General features: G+C 42.8%; 1 protein-coding gene across 1 annotated transcript in view; it reads right to left on the reverse strand.

The window, feature by feature from the left end:
• TRIO (trio Rho guanine nucleotide exchange factor) overlaps positions 1-26,004 on the reverse strand; it is a 796,191-nt gene that overhangs the window by 683,908 nt on the left and 86,279 nt on the right. Inside the window, 1 exon segment of the mRNA XM_040431356.1 lies at positions 5,829-6,021. Coding sequence (XP_040287290.1) covers positions 5,829-6,021 — 193 coding nt within the window.

Genomic DNA, 26,004 nt, shown 5'->3' on the forward strand with positions numbered 1-26,004 from the left:
GCCCTGATGCAGCAAAGCAGCCCCAAACCATGATGCCCCCACCACCATACTTCACAGTTGGGATGAGGTTTTCATGTTGGTGTGCTGTGCCTCTTTCTCCACACATAGTGTTGTGTGTTTCTTCCAAATAACTCAACTTTGGTTTAATCTGTCCACAGAATATTTTGCCAGTACTGCTGTGGAACATCCAGGTGCTCTTGTGCAAACTGTAAACGGGCAGCAATGGGTTTTTTTTGGACAGCAGTGGCTTCATCTTTGGTATCCTCCCATGAAATCCATTCTTGTTTAGTGTTTTACGTATCGTAGATTCGCTAAAAGGAATGTTAGCATATGCCAGAGACTTTTGTAAGTCTTTAGATGACACTCTAGGATTCTTCTTCACCTCTTTGAGCAGTCTGCGCTGTGCTCTTACAGTCATCTTTACAGGACGGCCACTCCTAGGGAGAGTAGCAGCAGTGCTGAACTTTCTCCATTTATAGACAATTTGTCTTACTGTAGACTGATGAACAGCAAGGCTTTTGGAGATACTTTTATAACCCTTTCCAGCTTTATGCAAGTCAACAATTCTTAAATCGTAGGTCTTCTGAGAGCTCTTTTGTGGGAGGCATCATTCACATCAGGCAATGCTTCTTGTGAAAAGCAAACCCAGAACTGGTGTGTGTTTTATATAGGGCAGGGCAGCTGTAACCACCTCCAAGCTCCTCTCATTGATTGGACTCCAGTTGGCTGACACCTCACTCCAATTAGCTCTTGGAGATGTCATTAGTCTAGGGGTTCACATACTTTTTCCACCTGCACTGTGAATGTTTATATGGTGTGTTCAATAAAAACATGGTAACATTTAATTCTGTGTGTGTTATTAGTTTAAGCAGACTGATTGTCTATTGTTGTGACTTAGATGAAGATCAGATCACCTTTTATGACCAATTTGTGCAGAAATCCATATCATTCCAAAGGGTTCTTTTTCTTGCAACTGTATATGGATCGCTGGTGCCATCACCATAGTTACAATGCACATATGATTACAAATACACACATATTAAATCAAATCCCACAAAGTAATGATTCGAGTTACAAAAACAGACGAAAAGTCTTCTTATCATTGAGACCCGATGGTCCCATAGCATTAGAATAAATAATTCAGCCAGTTTCCTTCTTAACAAAACCCTTTGACAATCATCCCCTCTTAAAAGGTATCTGAACATGTTCAATTTACACAAATGTCAACTCTCTGGAGTCCCTTTTATGAATCTGTTTCACATGCTGTATTAACCCCTTAAGGACTTGGCCATTTTTTGCAAATCTGACCAGTGTCACTTTAAGTGCTGATAACTTTAAAACGCTTTGACTTATCCAGGCAATTCTGAGATAGTTTTTTCGTCACATATTGTACTTCATGACACTGGTAAAATGAAGTTAAAAAAAATTCATTTTTATTTATAAAAAAAAATTGCAAATTTACCAAAAATTTGTAAAAAAAAATTGCAAATTTCCAAGTTTCAATTTCTCTACTTCTATAATATATAGTAATACCTCCAAAAAGAGTTATTACTTTACATTCCCCATATGTCTACTTCATGTTTGGATCATTTTGGGAATGATATTTTATTTTTTGGGGATGTTTCAAGGCTTAGAAGTTTAGAAGCAAATCTTGAAATTTTTCAGAAATTTTCAAAAACCCAATTTTTAGGGACCAGTTCAGGTCTGAAGTCACTTTGTGAGTCTTACATAATAGAAACCACCTAAAAATGACCTCATTCTATAAACTACACCCCTCAAGGTATTCAAAACGGATTTTACAAACTTTGTTAACCCTATAGGTGTTCCACAAGAATTAATGGAAAAGAGAGATACAATTTCAAAATTTCACTTTTTTGGCAGATTTTCCATTTTAATAATTTTTTTCCAGTTACAAAGTAAGGGTTAACAGCCAAACCAAACTCAATATTTATGGCCCTGATTCTGTAGTTTACAGAAACACCCATATGTGGTCGTAAACCGCTGTACGGGCACACGGCAGGACGCAGAAGGAAAGGAATGCCATACGGTTTTTGGAAGGCAGGTTTTGCTGGACTGTTTTTTTTTTTTTACACCATGTCCCATTTGAAGCCCCCCTGATGCACCCCTAGAGTAGAAACTCCAAAAAAGTGGCCCCATTTTAGAAACTACGGGATAGGGTGGCAGTATTGTTGGTACTAGTTTAGGGTACATATTATTTTTGGTTGCTCTATATTAAATTTTTTGTGAGGCAAGATAACAAGAAATAGTTTTGGCACTGTTTTTATTTTTTGTTATTTACAACATTCATCTGACAGGTTAGATCATGTGTTATTTTTATAGACCAGGTTGTCACGGATGCGGCGATACCTAATATGTATACTTTTTTTTATTTATGTAAGTTTTACACAATGATTTCATTTTTGAAGCATAAAAAAAAAATCATGTTTTAGTGTTTCCATAGACTGAGCCATAATTTTTTCAGTTTTTGGGCGATTACTTTGGGTAGGGTATGATTTTTGCGGGATGAGATGACTGTTTTATTGGCACTATTTTGGGGTGCGTGTGACTTTTTGATCGCTTGCTATTACACTTTTTGTGATGTAAGGTGACAAAAAAAAGGTTTATTTAGCACAATTTTTATTTTACATTTTTTACAGTGTTCATCTGAGAGGTTTGGTCATGTGATATGTTTATAGAGCCGGTCGATATGGACGCGGCGATACCTAATATGTATACTTTTTTCCCCCTATTTTTTACCAATTTTCTTAACTTTATTTGGGGAAAATGACGTTTTTGTTTATTTTTACTTGAAACTAAAAAAATTTTGGGGAAAACTTTATTTTTTCACTTTATTTTTTGTCCCACTTTGGGACTTGAACTTTTGGGGGTATATTCCTTTACAATACTTCTGTATTGGAATGCATTGGCTGTATGAGTAATACTGTGTGTATTACTCATACAGCTTCTGAGGCCTGTGAGATCCAGGGGTCTGGATCTCACAGGCTCTTCACCGGAAGGCAGCGCAGATGCCTCAGGAAGGCATCGCGCTGCCTTCCATGCCATTGGGTCCCCCCCCACAGCCCCATGGGGACCCGATGGCACCACCGCCGCACCAGGTAAAAGCCGCAAACCGCAGGTCTGAATTGACCTGCGGTTTGCGGCGATCACCGACACGGGGGGGGTCACGGGACCCCCCCCACACACGCATTTAGCCAAGGTGCCTGCTCAATGATTTTAGCAGGCACCTTGTTCCGATCACCGCCCGCCGGTGATCGGAACACCACATGACGTACCGGTACGTCATGTGTCCTTAAGGACTCGGGAAACATGCCGTACCGGTACGTCATGTGTCCCTAAGGGGTTAATTGTGGTCAACTTTTTCAAAACCAACAGAATTAAAATGTTGGCTTACCTGTTCAAAGAGGCACCTGATAGTTTTGCCTATATAGAAAAACCCACAGGGGCAAGCCACCATATACACTACAAGCTGTATCCCTCAAATATTCACCGTGCACAGATATTCTCACTTCATAGGCCTGAAGAAGAGTAGTGACACGAAACAGTCATCGCTTCGAGCTTGCCGTCATGCTGCTTTTTCTGTGCGCCTTAAGTTTGATGCGAAGAATAAAGAAACAGTTTTACGAGTGGCGAGTGCCAAATGTGCCTCTCTTTTATTGTGCTGCTCCTGCCTGTGCCTGCCCAGCTGCACTAAAAGCTCTGCATAGCACATGGGTGCAGGAGACCTGTACAGATGTGCTCTGACAGGCTTCAGCTGAGCAGGCCAGGCATTGGCAGTGACAGTAGAGAGTTCACTGTGGCCCTATGCACACAGTACAGTGAAATCTATACACTGCATACATGTGGTGTATGGATTCCCAAGTGCTATAGACACCCTGGACTTCGGGTGCAAGTTTTGACTGAAAAATGGTTACAAAATATAAATTAAAAAAAATGGAAAAAAAAGTTTACAAAAAATTTAGCATATGAGCATTAAGAAGATTTTTAAATAAAGTTGTTCAAAAGGTTATGTACCATTTAAGAGCGCAGAGGTTTTTTTTTCATCTCTGCATTTCAAATAACTTCTGTATTTTTTTTCTGTCATCATATCATGTCTTTTTTTGTAGGACCAATTCTGTGTTTTAATGGCATTTTGGAGTACGTATAAAATAATGTTAAACTTTAAAAATTTAGGGTTGGGGAATTTGCTGGTGGAAAAAAAAACAGCAATTCTTCTACTATTATTATGGGGGCGAGTAGGATTACGGCTATACAATATTAGTTTTTTTTTTTTTTTTGTATTTGTAGTATTGCACAATAAGGCCCCTTTCACACGGGCGAGATTTCCGCACAGGTGCAATGCATCAGGTGAACGCATTGCACCCGCACTGAATCCGGACCCATTAATTTCTATGGGGCTGTGCACATGAGCGGTGAATTTCACGCATCACTTGTGCATTGCGTGAAAATCGCAGCATGCTCTATATTGTGCCTTTTTTTACGCAACGCAAGCCCCATAGAAGCGAATCGGACTGCGTGAAAATCGCAAGCATCCACATCTGTGAGGAAAAGGACCTGGTGATGGATCATGCGATGGACCATGTAATGAGCGCAGTGACGTAATCAAAAGGTCCTTTACCCAGCTCCTGAAGAAATAAGACAGAAGAGAAGCCGGGCTGCGCGAACAAGTGGATTAATGCGAGTAAAAAAAAAATATTTTCTTTTTTTAGCCCCTCCAGCCCTAATTTACTAAGCATTCTGTATTCAGAATGCTATTATTTTCCCTTATAACCATGTTATAAGGGAAAAATAATACAATCTACACAACACCGATCCCAAACCCGCATTCGCGGGGAAAAATCGCGCATTTTCCCACGATGCACCCGCATCTTATCCGGGCCAAAAACATGACGCCCGTGTGAAAGAGGCCAAAGACTGTCGCTGCATTCAAAGACATTTCAAATTTTCTGTTGACAGAGCTGTATGCTTATTTAATGTGGCACAACACAATTTTCGCTGGCGCCATTTTGGGTGTACACAATCTTTTGATCTGTTTATTCCATTTATTTCTGTGAGGAGGAGGGATGAACAGAAAATAGCAATTCTGGAATTTTTATAGTGTTAACCACTTGTGTTAGGCTACTTTCACACTAGCGTTCTGCTGTCCGCTCGTGAGCTCCGTTTGAAGGGGCTCACGAGCGGAGCAGAACGCTTCCGTCCAGCCCTGATGCAGTCTGAATGGATGCGGATCCGCTCAGACTGCATCAGTCTGGCGGCGTTCAGCCTCCGCTCGCCTCCGCACGGCCAGCTGAACGCTGCTTGCAGCATTCGGGTGTCCGCCTGGCCGTGCGGAGGCGTGCGGATCCGTCCAGACTTACAATGTAAGTCAATGGGAACAGATCCGCTTGAAGATGACACCATATGGCTCAATCTTCAAGCGGATCCGTCCCCCATTGACTTTACATTGAAAGTCTGAACGGATCCGCTCAGGCTACTTTCGCACTTAGAAATTTTTCTAAGTTATTAATGCAGATGGATCCGTACTGAACGGAGCCTCCGTCTGCATTAATATGATCGGATCCGTTCAGAACGGATCCGATCAAGCGCAAGTGTGAAAGTAGCCTTAAATGTATTCATACAAATGTGGTGCTAAAAATTGTGCATAGACCTAAATTACTTTCTATTGGAAGGGGCAAATTTTTTTTAGATTTTTTTTTGTAAAACCCTTAGATCCACTAGGAGACTTGAACAACTCATACAAATCCAAAATATGACATATTTAGAAAGCATGTAAATGAACATGTGGAAAAGATCAGAATTGCAAAGCTTACCTCAAATTCAAATTTGGAGCTTCCAAAATTAATTCTTTGCTTCTGCCAAAAATTATCTGGCTTTATGATTAGTGCAATGTGAATAAAACAAGGAAATGATTCTTGCAAAATCTTCAGTAAGGGCTTAATCGAGTCCCACTTAGAGCCACGCATATCTACAATTACTGTAAAACCACGCTTGCAAACTTCCTCGCTGCAGGTAAAAGAAAAAAACAAAAAGCATGAAGATTTGTTAAAGTGTAACTGTCATGTTTTCATGAAAAATACATTTTAGCATATGTTACTGCTGCAGTAGTATTATGCATAAAGCTATCTTTAGTTTCTTCATATACCACTGTTTTCCTTGAGTTTTTCCATTAGTTAAAGGGGTTGTCCGGGATCAAACATTTTTTTTTTAAAACTGCTTACTCACTGATAGTAGCCAAATCTATCTTCCAAAGATGTTTTTAGGTAGCTTTTGCACTGCTGCATGGCTCCTACAGTCCCCAGCAGACTGCGTACATACATGTTTTTATGTGCCATCACTTCCTGCTGCAGTGCATTGTGGCTCCCAGTGCAGATCAGCAGCTCCTGGTTTCTACAGTGTAAGATCACCACCCTGCACCCGCCCCCCTCATACATATTCAGCCTCCTCCACATTATCCACTCCTCCATAGATCCGCCCCCTCATACATATTCAGCCTCCTCCACATTATCCACTCCTCCATAGATCCACCCCCCTCTTACATATTCCTCCCCCATAAACTCCTCCCCCCTCTGTCTCTTGCACAGGGAGCAGCTCCATCTTTCCACAATGGTATCTCATTTTTAGTTTTCTGTGTGCATTCATCATTACAATAAGCAATTATTAGTAATATATCTTAGCATTGCTAATGTTTTACAATTTCCCTAGTTTTGCTCTGCTACACAGTAAGGCTATTTTCACACTCACGTTTGGTGTGGATCCATCATGGATGGATCCGCACTGATAATACGAATTGCTGCATCCGCTCAGAATGGATCAGTTTGCATTATCTTTACCTTAGCCAATATGGATCCATCTTGAACACCATTAAAAGTCATTGGGAGATGGATCCATTTTCTATTGTGCCAGATTGTGTCATAAAAAACAGATCTGTCCCCATTGACTTGAGCACTTGGCAGCTGTAGACATCTCTGTTGGTCCCATGTTCATATGTGCCCGCATTGCTGAGAAAAGTGATGTGAGGAAGGCCTAACATTGTGTGTCAGGACGGATCCGTCTGGCTCAGTTTGGTTATGCAGACACCAAAACACAGCCAGCAGCGTTTTGTTGTCTGCCTCTAATGTGAAATGGAGGCAGAACGGAGCCAAACTGATGCATTCTGAGCAGATCAATTCAGAATGCATTAGGGCAAATGCAAATGATCTGTTTTGGAGACCTCTTGTGAGATCTAAATCTCCTGTCTGAAAGAAGTCTTAGGCTACTTTCACACTTGCGTTCAGAGCGGGTCCGTCTGATGTCTGCTCAGACGGATCCGCTCCTATAATGCAGACGTTTGCATCCGTTCAGAACGGATCCGTCTGCATTATAACTTAGAAAAATTTATAAGTGTGAAAGTAGCCTGAACGGATCCGTCCAGACTTTACATTGAAACTCAATGGGGGACGGATCCGCTTGAAGATTGAGCCATATTGTGTCATCTTCAAACGGATCCGTCCCCATTGACTTCCATTGTAAGTCTGGACGGATCCGCTCGCCTCCGCACGGCCAGGCGGACACCCGAACGCTGCAAGCAGCGTTCAGGTGTCCGCTCACTGAGCAGAGCGGAGGCTGAGCGCTGGCAGGCGGATGCATTCTCAGTGGATCCGCCTCCACTGAGAATGCATTGGGGCCAGACGGATGCGTTCGGGGCCGCTCGTGAGCCCCTTCAAACGGAGCTCACGAGCGGACACCTGAACGCAGGTGTGAAAGTAGCCTTATTGAGGATCGCATTGGTGGATCCGCAATATATGAGCACTGTTCCATTTGCATTATGATTCACCGATGCAGACCCAATCCGCAAATCATGAGATTTGGAATGGGGCACTACGGAGTGTTTCCTGGGGTTCCATTCGATTCCTCTGCACAGAAAAAGGATAGAACTTGCTCTATCTTTTTGCTGAACGGATGAATCTTGGACCCATTCAAGTGAATGGGTCCATGATCTGTATGTGGCTGGCCCACGGTCGGTGCACGTGCATTGTGGACCTCAATTTGCGGTCAACAGCACGGGCACGTGAATAAACCCTTATGCGGCAGTTAAAAAACACGAATGCTGCCTGTGTGCTGTCATAAATTTGTCTAAAAAAACAGTCCATCAGGGCTTATGTAGATATAATAAACATTGGTGGCTCAGTGCACCCCCCCTCAATATAATAAACATTGGTGGCTCAGTGCGCCCCCCCCCCCCCTCAATATAATAAACATTGGTGGCGCAGTGCACCCCCCCCTCTATATAATAAACATTGGTGGCGCAGTGCGTCCCCCCCTCAATAGAATAAACATTGGTGGCGCAGTGCGCCCCCCCCCCCCCTCAATATAATAAACATTGGTGGCTCAGTGCACCCCCCCTCAATATAATAAACATTGGTGGCTCAGTGCACACCCCCTCAATATAATAAACATTGGTGGCTCAGTGCGCCCCCCCTCAATAGAATAAACATTGGTGGCGCAGTGCGCCCCCCCTCAATAGAATAAACATTGGTGGCGCAGTGCACCCCCCCTCAATATAATAAACATTGGTGGCTCAGTGCGCCCCCCCCCCCTCAATATAATAAACATTGGTGGCGCAGTGCGCCCCCCCTCAATAGAATAAACATTGGTGGCGCAGTGCGCCCCCCCTCCATAGAATAAACATTGGTGGCGCAGTGCGCCCCCCCTCAATAGAATAAACATTGGTGGCGCAGTGCACCCCCCTCAATATAATAAACATTGGTGGCTCAGTGCGCCCCCCCCCCCCCCCTCAATATAATAAACATTGGTGGCTCAGTGCGCCCCCCCCCTCAATAGAATAAACATGGGTGGCGCAGTGGGCAGTGCCAATGAGGGTTAAAAAATAAAAAAATAATTCACTCACCTCCTCCAATTGATCGTCTCCTGGTCTTTCTCTAGAACCTGTCAAAGGACCTGTGGTGACATCACTGTGCTCATCACATGATCCATCACCATGGTAATGGACCATGTGATGAGGTCAATGACGTCACCACAGGTCCTGAAGAAAAAAACAGGAGATCGGCAGCTACGCGATCAACTGGAGGAGGTGAGTTAATTTTTTTTTAACCCTCATTGGCACTTCCCACTGTGCCACCAACGTTTATTATACGGGGGGGGGGGGGGGCGCACTGTGCCACCAACGTTTATTACACTGGGGGGGGCGCACTGTGCCACCAACGTTTATTACACTGGGGGGGGGCGCACTGTGCCACCAACGTTTATTACACTGGGAGGGCGCACTGTGCCACCGTTTATTATACTGGGGGGGGGGGGGGGCGCACTGTGCCACCAATGTTTCTTATACAAATACAGAAGGCGGGTGCCGGAATCAAATAGCCGGCACCCGACCTCTATGACAGGGAGCTGCGATCAGCTACAATTAACCCCTCAGGTACCGCACCTGAAGGGTTAACTCAACTGCAGCTGATCGCAGCTCCCTGTCACAGAGGTCGGGTGCCGGCTATTTGATTCCGGCACCCGCCTTCTGTATTTGTATTACAGGTCATTTTTCTTCAGTGGTGGCGCAGTGGTCACAGCCCTCCCCTCCCGTCTCTTCTTATTGGCAGCGGCGAGGGCAGCAGCACAGGGGGAGAGAGAGACTTAGGTCCATAGCAACCAGGACGCCTTTGTTAGGCGTCCGGTTGCCATGGCAACGATCGCGTCGTTGCAATAGCAGCAGCAGGGGAGCGATGGTAGAGAGAGGGAGCTCCCTCCTTCTCAACCACATAGATCTGGATGCAGCGGGTGTTAGCTGTTACAGTTACAGCTAACGCTCTCTGCTGATGGCAGCGGCTCCGTTCCTGAGCCGCTGCCATCAATATCGCCACCGGACTGGAGGGGCGGAGCTTAGCCAGGAGAGTTACTGCCCCTCCTAGACTTTTGAATAATTAATGAGGCTGTCAGTGACGTCACCGGGCTCCCGGAGCAGCGGAAGAGGAAGCTTTCCTCCTCTGCAAGGGACCCGGTACGTCACTGACTGAAAGAAATCTGTTACTTCCTGCCATAAAGGTTTTTGGTAAAAAGGGTACTTTAGAAACATGCTGAAAAGGTAGAACATGGGTGTATGTAAAGTGTGTGCATGTGCAATTTTATTAAACAATGGTCCCTAATCCCGGACAACCCCTTTAAGGCTGTTTAAACATTTACAATATGAGGACCTTCTCAAGATGGCTCCTCTGCCAGTTCTCTGAGGCCAAAACTGCTTTCCCTCACTTCACATACACACTTGCTTTAGCCAGCAGCTCCCTGCCAGCCAATCAGATTGGATTACTGAGAGACACGCCTCCTCACTCTGAATCCTAATGCAGTGTGAAGGACTGCCCCTCCGTCTTCCTGTCTTCTTAGCCAGAGACAGACAAGCTATAGCAACTGTCTTTTAAAGGGAGCAGTGGAAAGGGACAGGGCACATTAATGAAAGCTATTATAAGGTAATTACAGACCTTTTGACAATCATTGACATACTAATTCATGTATACATGCCTAGCAAATAAAAAAAATAAAAAATATGACAGTTACACTTAAAGTTCAACTTTTTTTAAAAAAAAAAATACAATACATTCTTTTTATTAAATAGCAAAATGCGGATTTCTAACATATACTGAACTTGAAATCTCATGCACAAAAAGTAGATGTAGGATCCGTATTGTTCTGATCCTAAATACATAGCCAAAATATCCTATAGGAGTCTGTACATTCTAACATGTGGGAAGTATATTATTTAAAAACTTTAGGGGAAAAAAAATATAAATAAATCTATACAGCCACACTATGCCACTCCGTGATGTCTGGCCAAGCAACCCTGAGGATAGAATCAGAAACACTTTATTTGGGCTAAAGTCAGTGGCACACCCATAAGGAAGGGAAGTATGATTCCAGCCGTACAGTGTGTATACATATCCTATTGGGATGCCCTCACACACATTACAGATTTTGTTGTAATTTCCACAACTGAAAATCAGTTCCATTCACCTGAATGGGGCTTGCAGAAATCCATGTGCTTGCCGACCCGTTCAAATGAATGTATCGTAACAGATTTTGAATTGCAGAAATTTACGCAACAAAAGCCTCAGCATGTGGGTGCACCCTTATGTGCAATAAGTCACCCAGGTACTGCTGTGTGATGATAAGCAGTCTGTTCAGAAGACAGCTGGAGAAATATAATCATATACACTGAACTGAAACAGAAATTCATTAGCAGAAAGTAAGGAAATAATTGCTAATCTTGATTCCTAGAAAAATATCATCTAGGTTATTTTCAACTCTGAACACAGTCTCAATATTTTCTGAAATACCTTATTCTAGGTTAGCAAGCTGAACTACTGTACAACCTTATCAACTATGTCATTTTAAAGGCGTCTGGGTCTGATGGCCTATCTTTAAGATAGGTCATCAATATCTGACCTGCAGGCGTCCAACACCCTGCCGATAGGCCATCAATATTTAAACTCTGGTCAACTGCGTATGTGTCAATCTAGTTTACCTTATTCCTCATGATCAGCCTGCAGAGACTGTGCAAGAGGATTAAATCAGCAGAAGCACCACTCATTAAAATGGGAGCTAAACAGATTGCAAAATGAAAGTCCACAATCCGCTGATGATAAAAAAAAAATATATAAAAACCAATAATGTGCAGCTCAACCCAATTATCGCAAATCACGTTGCAAGACAGACACACTAAGGCTACTTTCACACTTGCGGCAGAGTGATCAGGCAAGCAGTTCTGTCGCCGGAGATAACACCGCAGCATGCTGCGGTTTTATCTTTTGCCTGATCAGTCAAAATGACTGAACTGAAGACATCCTTCTGCATCCTGAACAGATTACTCTCCATTCAGAATGCATGGGGATATACCTGATAAAGTTATTTTCCGGCATTAAGGCCTCTTTCACACTTGCGTTGTTGGGATCCGGCGTGCACTTCCGTTGCCGGAGGTGCCCGCCGGATCCGGAAAAACGCAAGTGTACTGAAAGCATTTGAAGACGGAACAGTCTTCCAAATGCTTTCAGTGTTACTATGGCACCCAGGACGCTATTAAAGTCCTGGTTTCCATAGTAGGAGCGGGGAGCGGGGGAGCAGTATACTTACAGTCCGTGCGGCTCCCCGACGCGCTCCAGAATGACGTCAGAGCGCCCCATGCGCATGGATGACGTGATCCATGCGATCACATGATCCATGCGCTTGGGGCGCCCTGACGTCACTCTGAAGCGCCCTGGGAGCCGCACTGACGGTAAGTATACTGCTCCCCCGCTCCCCACTACACTTTACCATGGCTGCCAGGACTTTAGCGTCCTGGCAGCCATGGTAACCATTTAGAAAAAGCTAAATGTCGGCTCCGGCAATGCGCCGAAACGACGTTTAGCTTAAGGCCGGATCCGGATCAATGCCTTCCAATGGGCATTAATTCCGGATCCGGCCTTGCGACAAGTGTTCCGGATTTTTGGCCGGAGCAAAAAGCGCAGCATGCTGCGGTATTTTCTCCGGCCAAAAAACGTTCCGTTCCGGAACTGAAGACATCCTGATGCATCCTGAACGGATTTCTCTCCATTCAGAATGCATTAGGATAATCCTGATCAGGATTCTTCCGGCATAGAGCCCCGACGACGGAACTCTATGCCGGAAGACAAGAACGCAAGTGTGAAAGAGCCCTAAGCCGTTTTGACGGAACTCAGTGGCGAAAAAGAAAACCGCTAGTGTGAAAATACCTTAACATTCACACTGTGCAGGTCTTGCCACTTGGCTCCTTCATCCTTAATCTCCCCATATTATTCATAAATGGCAGACTGGAAAGGAGTCAAAGTAGATATCTGGTATGTTACCGCTTTCACCATTTTAGGAGAGTAACAAAAGACAACATCAGATCAACTAATTTCCAAAGGATAAAAAAAAATTGTTTATTAAACTCACATTTTAAAAACATAAAGCGCTTTTCATATTTATAATGAGGCTTGCTGCAAGCACCTGATTTAGGGTTCAGCTTCCATTCCTTTCTCCGGGGTGTGTGCAGCATGTCAAGGCTCATATTTGTTATTCCATATTATATAAAAAAAAAAAAAATACATAGTACAGTCTGATAGGCACTAATATTTCCATAAACATCACCATATACACTAACTAAAAAAGGGGAATAATTTTAGCATGTATCAATACCAACTATACACAATATGAGTTATTTTGCAGATCAGGTCCTACCCCAGAGTACCCACTATCCACTCAATCTTACTGAAATCCAAGAAAAATACTCTATTATTTATTCTGCCTTATTTACCCTAACCCTTACACGATGTGTAAACATGGTGCCCCCAATGGCTGGCGGATCTCTGCGGTTTCAAACAGCAAAGACCCGCGGCTAATGATCACGCCTGGCAATAATGCCAATCTCGGTCATTAAAACCTTTAGATGCTGTGGTCAAGTGTGATCATGGCATCTAAACAGTGAAAAATTATTCTGGCATATCAGAGCTGCAATTCTTATGCTGGCCAGCCTGTATGGAGTGTGGTAGAATTAAAAAAAATAATAATAAAATAATTTGTGAATGTTGATGACCACTACATTGACTTCAAAAAGATTAATATAAAAAAATGTTTTAAAAAATTATATTATATAATATATAATAGAGATTATTATATCGCTATCTACTATATATATATATATATATATATATATATATATATATATATATATATATATATATATATATATATATATATATATATATACACACACACATACATATATACACATACATATATACATACATATACATACATATACATACATACATACATACACACATACACACACACACACACACATACAGTGGCGGAAATAATTATTTGACCCCTCACTGATTTTGTAAGTTTGTCCAATGACAAGGAAATGAAGTCTCAGAACAGTATCATTTCAATGGTAGGTTTATTGTAACAGTGGCAGATAGCACATCAAAAGGAAAATCGAAAAAATAACTTTAAATAAAAGATAGCAACTGATTTGCATTTCATTGAGTGAAATAAGTATTTGAACCCCTACCAACCATTAAGAGTTCTGGCTCCCACAGAGTGGTTAGACACTTCTACTCAATTAGTCACCCTCATTAAGGACACCTGTCTTAACTAGTCACCTGTATAAAAGACACCTGTCCACAGAATCAATCAATCAAGCAGACTCCAAACTCTCCAACATGGGAAAGACCAAAGAGCTGTCCAAGGATGTCAGAGACAAAATTGTAGACCTGCACAAGGCTGGAATGGGCTACAAAACCATTAGCAAGAAGCTGGGAGAGAAGGTGACAACTGTTGGTGCGATTGTTCGAAAATGGAAGGAGCACAAAATGACCATCAATCGACCTCGCTCTGGGGCTCCACGCAAGATCTCACCTCGTGGGGTGTCAATGGTTCTGAGAAAGGTGAAAAAGCATCCTAGAACTACACGGGAGGAGTTAGTTAATGACCTCAAATTAGCAGGGACCACAGTCACCAAGAAAACCATTGGAAACACATTACACCGCAATGGATTAAAATCCTGCAGGGCTCGCAAGGTCCCCCTGCTCAGGAAGGCACATGTGCAGGCCCGTCTGAAGTTTGCCAATGAACACCTGAATGATTCAGAGAGTGACTGGGAGAAGGTGCTGTGGTCTGATGAGACCAAAATAGAGCTCTTTGGCATTAACTCAACTCGCTGTGTTTGGAGGAAGAAAAATGCTGCCTATGACCCCCAAAACACCGTCCCCACCGTCAAGCATGGGGGTGGAAACATTTTGCTTTGGGGGTGTTTTTCTGCTAAGGGCACAGGACAACTTATTCGCATAAACGGGAAAATGGACGGAGCCATGTATCGTGAAATCCTGAGCGACAACCTCCTTCCCTCTGCCAGGAAACTGAAAATGGGTCGTGGATGGGTGTTCCAGCACGACAATGACCCAAAACATACAGCAAAGGCAACAAAGGAGTGGCTCAAGAAGAAGCACATTAAGGTCATGGAGTGGCCTAGTCAGTCTCCGGACCTTAATCCAATCGAAAACCTATGGAGGGAGCTCAAGCTCAGAGTTGCACAGAGACAGCCTCGAAACCTTAGGGATTTAGAGATGATCTGCAAAGAGGAGTGGACCAACATTCCTCCTAAAATGTGCGCAAACTTGGTCATCAATTACAAGAAACGTTTGACCTCTGTGCTTGCAAACAAGGGTTTTTCCACCAAGTATTAAGTCTTTTTTTGTTAGAGGGTTCAAATACTTATTTCACTCAATGAAATGCAAATCAGTTGCTATCTTTTATTTAAAGTTATTTTTTCGATTTTCCTTTTGATGTGCTATCTGCCACTGTTACAATAAACCTACCATTGAAATGATACTGTTCTGAGACTTTTCATTTCTTTGTCATTGGACAAACTTACAAAATCAGTGAGGGGTCAAATAATTATTTCCGCCACTGTACATACATACATAGAAACATAGAAACATAGAATGTGCCGGCAGATAAGAACCATTTGGCCCATCTAGTCTGCCCAATATACTGAATACTATGGATAGCCCCCGGCCCTATCTTATATGAAGGATGGCCTTATGCCTATCCCATGCATGCTTAAACCCCTTCACTGTATTTGCAGCTACCACTTCTGCAGGAAGGCTATTCCATGCATCCACTACTCTCTCAGTAAAGTAATACTTCCTTATATTACTTTTAAACCTTTGCCCCTCTAATTTAAAACTGTGTCCTCTTGTGGTAGTTTTTCTTCTTTTAAATATGCTCTCTTCCTTTACAGAGTTGATTCCCTTTATGTATTTAAAAGTTTCTATCATATCCCCTCTGTCTCTTCTTTCTTCCAAGCTATACATATTAAGGTCCTTTAACCTTTCCTGGTAAGTTTTATCCTGCAATCCATGTACTAGTTTAGTAGCTCTTCTCTGAACTCTCTCTAGAGTATCTATATCCTTCTAGAGATATGGTCTCCAGTACTGCGCACAATACTCCAAGTGAGGTCTCACCAGTGTTCTGTACAGCGGCATAAGCACTTCACTCTTTCTACTGCTTATACCACTCCCTATACATCCAAGCATTCTGCTGGCATTTCGTGCTGCTCTATTACATTGTCTTCCCACCTTTAAGTCTTCTGAAATAATTACTCCTAAATCCCTTTCCTCAGATACTGAGGTCAGGACTGTGTCAAATATTCTATATTCTGCCCTTGGGTTTTTACGCCCCAGGTGCATTATCTTGCACTTATCCACATTAAATTTCAGTTTCCAGAGTTCTGACCATTCTTCTAGTTTTCCTAAATCCTTTTCCATTTGGCATTTCCCTCCAGGAACATCAACCCTGTTACATATCTTTGTGTCATCAGCAAAAAGACAAACCTTACCAGCGAGGCCTTTTGCAATATCACTTATGAAGATATTAAACAAAATCGGTCCCAGTACAGATCCCTGTGGAACCCCACTGGTAACATTACCTTGTTTTGAATGTTCTCCATTGACTACAACCCTCTGTTGTCTGTCACTCAGCCACTGCCTAATCCACTCAACAATATGGGAGTCCATGCTCAATGACTGCAGTTTATTGATAAGTCTTCTATGTGGGACAGTGTCAAAAGCCTTACTAAAATCTAGATATGCAATGTCTACTGCACCTCCACCGTCTATTATTTTATTCACCCAGTCAAAAAAATCTATAAGATTTGTTTGACATGATCTCCCTGAAGTAAACCCATGCTGTTTTTCATCTTGCAATCCATGAGATTTTAGATGTTCCACAATCCTGTCCTTTAATAGGGTTTCCATTAATTTGACTACTATTGATGTCAGACTCACTGGTCTATAGTTGCTCGATTCCTCCCTACTACCTTTCTTGTGAATGGGCACGACATTTGCCAATTTCCAATCTTCCGGGACGACTCCTGTTACTAATGATTGGTTAAATAAATCTGTTAACGGTTTTGCCAGCTCACCACTAAGCTCTTTTAATAATTTTGGGTGTATCTCATCAGGCCCCTGTGACTTATCTGTCTTCACCTTAGACAGCAAACTTAGAACATCTTCCTCTGTAAAGATACATGCATCAAACGATTTAATAGTCATTCTTTCTAGTGGAGGTCCTTCTCCTTTTTCTTTTGTAAAAACTGAACAGAAGTATTCATTAAGGCAATCGGCTAGCCCTTTATTCTCTTCTACATACCTTCCGTCCTTTGTTTTTAATTTAGTTATTCCTTGTTTTAATTTCCTTTTTTCATTTATATATCTGAAGAATGTCTTATCCCCTTTTTTCATAGACTGAGCTAGTTTTTCTTCTGCCTGCGCTTTAGAAGTTCTTATAACTTGCTTGGCCTCTCTCTGCCTAATCTTGTAGATTTCCTTATCTTCATTGCTCTGGGGTTTTTTATAATTACAAAATGCTAGCTTTTTATTTTTAATGATTTGGGCCACTTCTGCTGAGTACCACATTGGTCTCCTCCTTTTTTTGCTTTTACTGACAAGTCTAATGCAATTTTCTGTTGCCTTCAATAATGCACCTTTTAAGTAGTCCCATTTCTCCTGGACTCCATGTAATCCGTTCCAGTCTGATAAGGACTCATTTATGACTAATTTCATTTTTGAAAAGTCTGTTTTTCTAAAATCTAAAACTTTTGTTTTTGTGTGGTGGGACTCTTTCACAGTTCTTATATTAAACCACACTGACTGGTGATCACTAGATCCCAAGGTTTCGCCTACAATGACATCATATACCGAATCCCCGTTTGTGAATACCAAATCCAAAATGGCCTCCCTCCGGGTTGGCTCCTCAACCACTTGTTGTAGAGATAACCCCAGTAGGGAATTTAGAATATCTGTACTCCTGGTAGAACTTGCTATTTTGGTTTTCCAGTTTATATCTGGAAGATTGAAATCTCCCATAATGATAACTTCTCCTTTCATTGTCATTTTAGCTATTTCTTCAACTAGTAGATCATCTAGTTCTTTAACTTGACCAGGTGGTCTATATATCACACCTACACGAGTTACTGCATGGTTAGCAAACTGCAAAGTAACCCAAACTGACTCTATGTTGGCCTCACCAACTTGTATTAGGTTAGATTTAATGCTATCTTTCACATACAGGGCCACTCCTCCTCCTTTCTTGCCTTCTCTGTCTCTTCTGTATAAAGAGTACCCTGGTATGGTTATGTCCCAGTCATTTCTTTCATTAAACCATGTCTCCGTAACAGCCACTAAATCTACATTCTCAGATGCCATTATTGACCCAAGTTCATTGATTTTTTTTACCTAAACTGCGAGCATTTGTAGACAGGACTCTGAGCTTATCATTTCTTAACCTCTGTGCTTCTGACCTGTTCTGGCATTGTTTCGGGGGGCAATTGGACTCTTATTTTCACTCTTTTGCCCCCCCTTCCTAGTTTAAATACTCTTTCGCAAATTCTTGGAGTTGTTCACTAAGTACATTTGTTCCTTTGAGAGAAAGATGCAAACCATCTTTTTTGTACAGTTCCTTTCTATTCCAAGTAGAGCTATCATGAGAAACAAAGCCAAATCCTTGCTCTTGACAGCATTTACCAAGCCATATGTTGAACTCCTTTATGCGCCTCTGCCTATCATTCTGAACATTATGCACAGGCAGAACTTCAGAAAATGAAATGGTGGATGCAAAATCCTGTACGTCATTACCAAGTGTGATAAAAGATTTTTTCACCTCTGACACTTCATTGCAAGCCAGGTCATTTGTCCCTAGATGGACAAGAACATCCACGTCACCTTCCTGCTTTGCTTGCTTAACAATAATAATAATACGTCTTCTATCTCTTCTAGCAGTAGCCCCAGGGAGACATCTCACATACAGTACAGACCAAAAGTTTGGACACACCTTCTCAAAGACTTTTCTTTATTTTCATGACTATGAAGGCATCAAAACTATGAATTAACACATGTGGAATTATATACATAACAAACAAGTGTGAAACTGAAAATATGTCATATTCTAGGTTCTTCAAAGTAGCCACCTTTTGCTTTGATTACTGCTTTGCACACTCTTGGCATTCTCTTGATGAGCTTCAAAAGGTAGTCACCTGAAATGGTCTTCCAACAGTCCCCAGAGATGCTTAGCACTTGTTAGCCCTTTTGCCTTCACTCTGCGGTCCAGCTCACCCCAAACCATCTCGATTGGGGTGGAGGCCAGGTCATCTGGCGCAGCACCCCATCACTCTCCTTCATGGTCAAATAGCCCTTACTTTCAAAGTTTTCCCAATTTTTCGGCTGACTGACTGATGGCCACTCGTTTTTCTGTACTTAGTTGCTTTTTTCTTGCCATAATACAATTTCTAACAGTCTATTCAGTAGGACTATCAGCTGTGTATCCACCTGACTTCTCCTCAACGCAACTGATGATCCCAACCCCATTTATAAGGCAAGAAATCCCACTTATTAAACCTGACAGGGCACACCTGTGAAGTGAAAACCATTTCAGGGGACTACCTCTTGAAGCTCATCAAGAGAATGCCAAGAGTGTGCAAAGCAGTAATCATAGCAAAAGATGGCTACTTTGAAGAACCTAGAATATGACATTTTCAGTTGTTTCACACTTGTTTGTTATGTATATAATTCCACATGTGTTAATTCAGTTTTGATGCCTTCAGTGTGAATCTACAATTTTCATAGTCATGAAAATAAAGAAAACTCTTTGAATGAGAAGGTGTGTCCAAACTTTTGGTCTGTACTGTATATGTATATATATATATATATATATATATATATATATATATATATATACACACACACACACACACACACACACACACACACACATACACTCACCTAAAGAATTATTAGGAACACCATACTAATACGGTGTTGGACCCCCTTTGGCCTTCAGAACTGCCTTAATTCTACGTGGCATTGATTCAACAAGGTGCTGATAGCATTCTTTAGAAATGTTGGCCCATATTGATAGGATAGCATCTTGCAGTTGATGGAGATTTGAGGGATGCACATCCAGGGCACAAAGCTCCCCTTCCACCACATCCCAAAGATGCTCTATTGGGTTAAGATCTGGTGACTGTGGGGGCCATTTTAGTACAGTGAACTCATTGTCATGTTCAAGAAACCAATTTGAAATTATTCGAGCTTTGTGACATGGTGCATTATCCTGCTGGAAGTAGCCAGAGGATGATACATGTTCTCATTCTGTTTACGCCAAATTTGGACTCTACCATTTGAATGTCTGAACAGAAATTGAGACTCATCAGACCAGGCAACATTTTTCCAGTCTTCAACAGTCCAATTTTGGTGAGCTCGTGCAAATTGTAGCCTCTTTTTCCTATTTGTAGTGGAAATGAGTGGTACCCGGTGGGGTCTTCTGCTGTTGTAGCCCATCCGCCTCAAGGTTGTGCGTGTTGTGGCTTCACAAATGCTTTGCTGCATACCTCGGTTGTAACGAGTGGTTATTTCAGTCAACGTTGCTCTTCTATCAGCTTGAATCAGTCGGCCCATTCTGACCTCTAGCATCCACAAGGCATTTTCGCTCACAATACTGCCGAATACTGGATGTTTTTCCCTTTTCACACCATTCTTTGTAAACCCTAGAAATGGTTGTGCGTGAAAATCCCAGTAACTGAGCAGATTGTGAAACACTCAGACCGGCCCGTCTGGCACCAACAACCATGCCACGGTCAAAATTGCTTAAATCACCTTTCTTTCCCATTCTGACATTCAGTTTGGAGTTCAGGAGATTGTCTTGACCAGGACCACACCCCTAAATGCATTGAAGCAACTGCCATGTGATTGGTTGACTAGATAATTGCATTAATGAGAAATAGAACAGGTGTTCCTAATAATTCTTTAGGTGAGTGTGTGTGTGTGTGTATGTGTATATATATATATATATATATATATATATATATATATATATATATATATAGATAGATAGATAGATAGATAGATAGATAGATAGAGAGAGATATATATACACCCTACGGCTGCTAGGCAGTTTATTATTGATTTATTGCAGATTATTTTAAGACACAACTATTTCCTGTTTCAAAATACGTTTTTCAAACAAAAAAGGGGCGTGGCGATGGGGTATAATGTAGCACCCACCTACGCAAATATCTTCATAAGGTGCTTTGAGGAGGATGTCGTCATTTGCTGCGGTAGTGGAGATACATTGACGACATCTTCCTCATTTGGACGGGTAGTGTTGCCCAACTTGATGAGTTTCATTTGTTCCTCAACAGTGTTAATAAGGACCTCCAATTCACCTTGGTCCATTCTGGTAGTGAACTACAGTTCTTAGATACTACAGTTATCTACAATCAGGGCAAGCTGCACACATCAGTTGTACACCAAGCCCACGGATAAAACAAAACACTCTCCTTTGCTTTAATAGTGGTCATCCACGTAGTATGCTTAAGTATCTACCGTTTTCCCAGTTCCTTAGGGTTAAACGCATAGTTTCTGAACCTGAACAGGTTGACCTAGCTTTGGACAACATGGCCAGGAAATTCCAAAAAAGGGGGTATCCTACCCAACTTCTTGATTCCCACAAACACAAGGTTCGCAGCCTAGATAGGAGCAGTATTTTGGAGAGGGGGACGTCCGATAGGTCCACTACTCGGATTCCCTTTATCTCCAAATACACAGAACAAAGTGAGGAAATCAATCGCATCATTAAGCGACATTGGGGATCCTGGGTGGCTGCCATAGTGAGATCTTAGAATTTAGATCCCCTCCCCTTTTCTCTTACTGCAGGTCCAGAAACTTGCGTGACCAACTTGTCAGAGCAGATATTGGACCTAGGTCCAAGTCCGTTCAAACTTCCTTAACTATACATGGCAAGGGCAGCTTCCCCTGTCTTTGTTGTATTGACTGCAAATATATGGGCAAGGGTAGTGCTTTTGTCCATCCTATCACTGGAGTTTAATACCCGATTCGATTTCACTTTACATGTAATTCCAATTACGTTATTTATGTCTTGATTTGTCCATGAAACGTCGACGGATCTCAAAACGCGGTTGAACAATCATAGATTGTCTATACGCAAAAAAAGAAAGGACCTCCCAGTTGCCAAACATTTTACGGAGCTTCAACACTCCGAAAAAGATCTTAAATGTTGGGCCATTGACCATATACCCATGCCAAGACGTGGGGGCAACAGGGTGTTGATCCTTAGAAAAAGAGAGCTTTTTTGGATCTATACCCTCAATAGCTTGAGACCCAATGGGCTCAATTTGGATTACAATCCGGGGATATATGCTTAGAGGAGTAGTTTGCCCTACATTGTTGTTTATGCGATATGTGACTCTTTTCTGGTACTATGAACACTATTAAGCCATTTTTCAATTTTCTTTATTCTTACAGACAAGAATGATGCTGCGGGTTGGAGAAGTGAGACGTACCCGATGTGTTCCGTATTTGCCTACATGCCTTCATTCAGTGTACATGATGGTTTTTTGCTTCGTCTACACTTTTTAAGTTATGCCTGCTACACTATGCCACCTATTGTGTATCCTATATTGAATGTGTCCCCATTGGGGAATGTTGGCCTTTCCTGTGGTATGTCCGCTGCGTATTCCGCGGCGTGCATTGCTACATTTGGTCCATCTGTGAGGTGAGGTGTATCTTTGATTAGCTACATTCTCTCCTCTGTCCCTCTTGGGTACATAAGGTACACAGCACTATTTCCGTGTTGCGCAATCCTGTCTACTACTAGGCTATGCGCACGCACACTAGTGAAGTATTTTCTATTTCTCATTTCTTTTCTATTTTTCATGATGGTTGGCTAAATATGTTTTTTTCCTTTTTTTTCTTCTTTTTGGTTTGAGAATATTCTCGCCATTACATGTAAGGACAATACACTATATCGCATCGTCGATGCGGTTCAGTGTCTGCGTTTCCTTCCATTTGAAAGTATCTGTACCTCTTTCAGGATGGCCGATGATGCTGCTCCACACTTGTATGCATGCTCCGCTGATGCGGTTCAGTGTTTGCGCTTCCTTCCATTTGAAAGTAGGTGTACCTCTTTCAAGATGGCCGATGAAGCTTTTCCACACTTGTGCGCATGCTCCGGCTACGTCATTTGAGGAAGCCATATCATGATCTGTATGCGACTTGGCGCCTGCGCATTGTCTCCATCTGAACACCGGATGTGGCGGTATATGACATGTGTGGCACTGATAATGGCACCGGGTATGTCATCGCTCCCCCCTCCCTTTGGCAGCATCATTTCTTCTCGCCCCTCCCACTATTTGTGCACCTGGTTTTTATTAATTGATTAATACACTTATGTCATAATGGATTCACTTTACAATGTATTTTGTACACATTAGTGATGTATCTTGTTGCTGATTCATATGACACTGTTACATATATTTTGATATGCACTATTTGCACTAGGGCTGCAGTAAACGAATATTTTAGTAATAGAGTATTCTATCGATTATATTTCTCGATTCATCGAGTAATCTAATAAGAAAAACCTTCTTAAAATAATGTACTGCTTTATAAAAATGTCCCCCTTTCCCAGTGCCATCAGTTCAGCAGCCCCTCCATGGCATGTTCCCCAGTGCCCCCATGATGGCACTGCCATCAGCCCCTCTATCCAGATTGCCATGATGTCCCCCTTCCCCAGTGCCTCCTATGCCATCCACCATGTCCCCCAGTGCCATCAGATCAGCAGCCCCTCCATGCCATGTCCCCTAGTGCCCCCATGATGGCACTGCCATCAGCCCCTCCATCCAGATTGCCATGATGTCCCCCTTCCCCAGTGCCTCCTATGCCATCCACTATGTCCCCCAGTGCCATCAGATCAGCAGCCCCTCCATGCCATGTCTCCTAGTGCCCCCATGATGGCACTGCCATCAACCCCTGCATCCAGATTGCCATGATGTCCCCCTTTCCCAGTGCCTCCATGCCATCCACCATGTCCCCCACTCCCCCAGATCAACCTTCAGAGTGCCTAATCACAGGTGCCCCCTTTAACCCCTCTACCCCCCCAATACTTTTATACATGGCAAATCATAGGTGCTCCCATTAACCCCTCTAACGCCAATAACGTTATACATGCCAAACCACAGCTGCCCACATTTCCCCATGCCAAATCACAGGTGCCCCCCGCCAATAACTTTATACATGCCAAACCACAGCTGCCCACATTTCCCCAATCCAAATCACAGGTGCCCCCGTTTTCCCCACCCCATGCAAAAATCACAGGTGCCCCCATTTCCCCATGCCAAATCACAGGTGCCACCAATTTACCAGCCCCCCCCCCCCCCCCCCAAACTTTATACTTACCTTTGCAGAGTGCGCCGACACACGGAGTCCACAGGAGACGCGTCTTCATCCCAGCATGCACTGGGGACCTGACGTCACACACAGCGTCATCCAGCGCGCTGACGATGTGTGAACGTAAGGTCCTGCAGCGCTGTGCTGACGGGAGGCCATAGAGCAGTGAGTGAGAAGCTTAATTTCACTCACGCTCCGTGGTCATGTGATTTAAACAAATCCTCGATGCAGAAAAACTGCATCGAGGATTTTTTGGCCTCGATTACATCGATGAATCGTTTCAGCCCTAATTTGCACTTTATTGTACATGTTTGCTAATTGATTAGACTGTGATGTAATAGGGGTTGGACTATATACCCCACTTTTGCACTGTGTTCATTGCTTGAAAAAGGCTCTTGTATGAGCTGAAACGTTGCCATCCACATGGGTGAATAAACACCACTATCTTTTTACTTGGAGTGCTGTCCTTGATAGATAGATAGATAGATATCTATCTATCAAGGACAGCACTCCAAGTAAAAAGATAGTGGTGTTTATTCACCCATGTGGATGGCAACGTTTCAGCTCATACAAGAGCCTTTTTCAAGCAATGAACACAGTGCAAAAGTGGGGTATATATAGTCCAACCCCTATTACATCACAGTCTAATCAATTAGCAAACATGTACAATAAAGTGCAAATTAGGGCTGAAACATCCTCGATGCAGTTTTAAAGGGGTTATCCCATCTTAGACAATGGGGGCATATCGCTAGGATATGCCCCCATTGTCTGATAGGTGCGGGTCCCACCTCTGACCCGCACCTACAAGGAGAACGGAGCGGAGAAAGTGGAGGAGGGCGCACTGCGCATGCGCAGCCACCCTCCATTCATTTCTGTGGAGCCGCCGAAAATAGCCGAGCGCTGGCTCGGCTATTTCCGTCGGCCCCATAGAAATGAATAGGAGCGGTGGCAGCGCATGTGCGGTGCGCTCCCATTCACTTCACATCTAAAACCTAAACATATGTGGTATCGTTGCAATCGTACTAACCCAAAGAATAAAGGGCACAGGTCAGTTTTGCAGCAAAGGCAACGCTGTAGGAAAAAACCCTGCTAATTCTGGGGTTTTCGTCTTTTTTTTTTTTTTCAATTTCATATGTTTTGGAATTTTTCCCCCCCCCCCCATTTTCCACTACATCGTATGCCATATTCAATGGTGACATTAGAAATAAGATATGTGAACGGGGGGAAAAAAAAATAAAAATGTATGGCTTCAGGAAGATAGGGAAGAAAAATTAAAACACAAAAACCTCCAGTATCCAAGGGGTTAAAGGAGTTGTCAAAGTTATTTTTATTGATAACCTACCCTCAGGATAGGTCATCAATATCAGATCAGCCGGCACCCCCACCATTCAGCTTTATTGTTTACCTGCTTGCAGTAACAACAGCAGCGGTTGCGACGGCTTGTTCCTACACAAGCGTATAGGAATGAGCCGTCCCATTGAAATGAATGAGATGGCTTAGGTGTAATTACACCTGATCACCGCTGCAGTTTACCCGCTCGCTGTATCAACAATGAAGACGAGGTAGCGCTGGCACGGCGCACACCTTCTCTTTTAAACAGCTGATCAGTGGGGGGAGCCCGAGTGTTGTACCCTCACCAATCTGATACTGATGACCTATCCTGAGGGCAGGTCATCAATAAAAATAACTGACAACTCCTTTAATG

This window comes from Bufo bufo, chromosome 5, assembly GCF_905171765.1.
Source record: "Bufo bufo chromosome 5, aBufBuf1.1, whole genome shotgun sequence".
Lineage (NCBI taxonomy): Eukaryota > Metazoa > Chordata > Amphibia > Anura > Bufonidae > Bufo > Bufo bufo.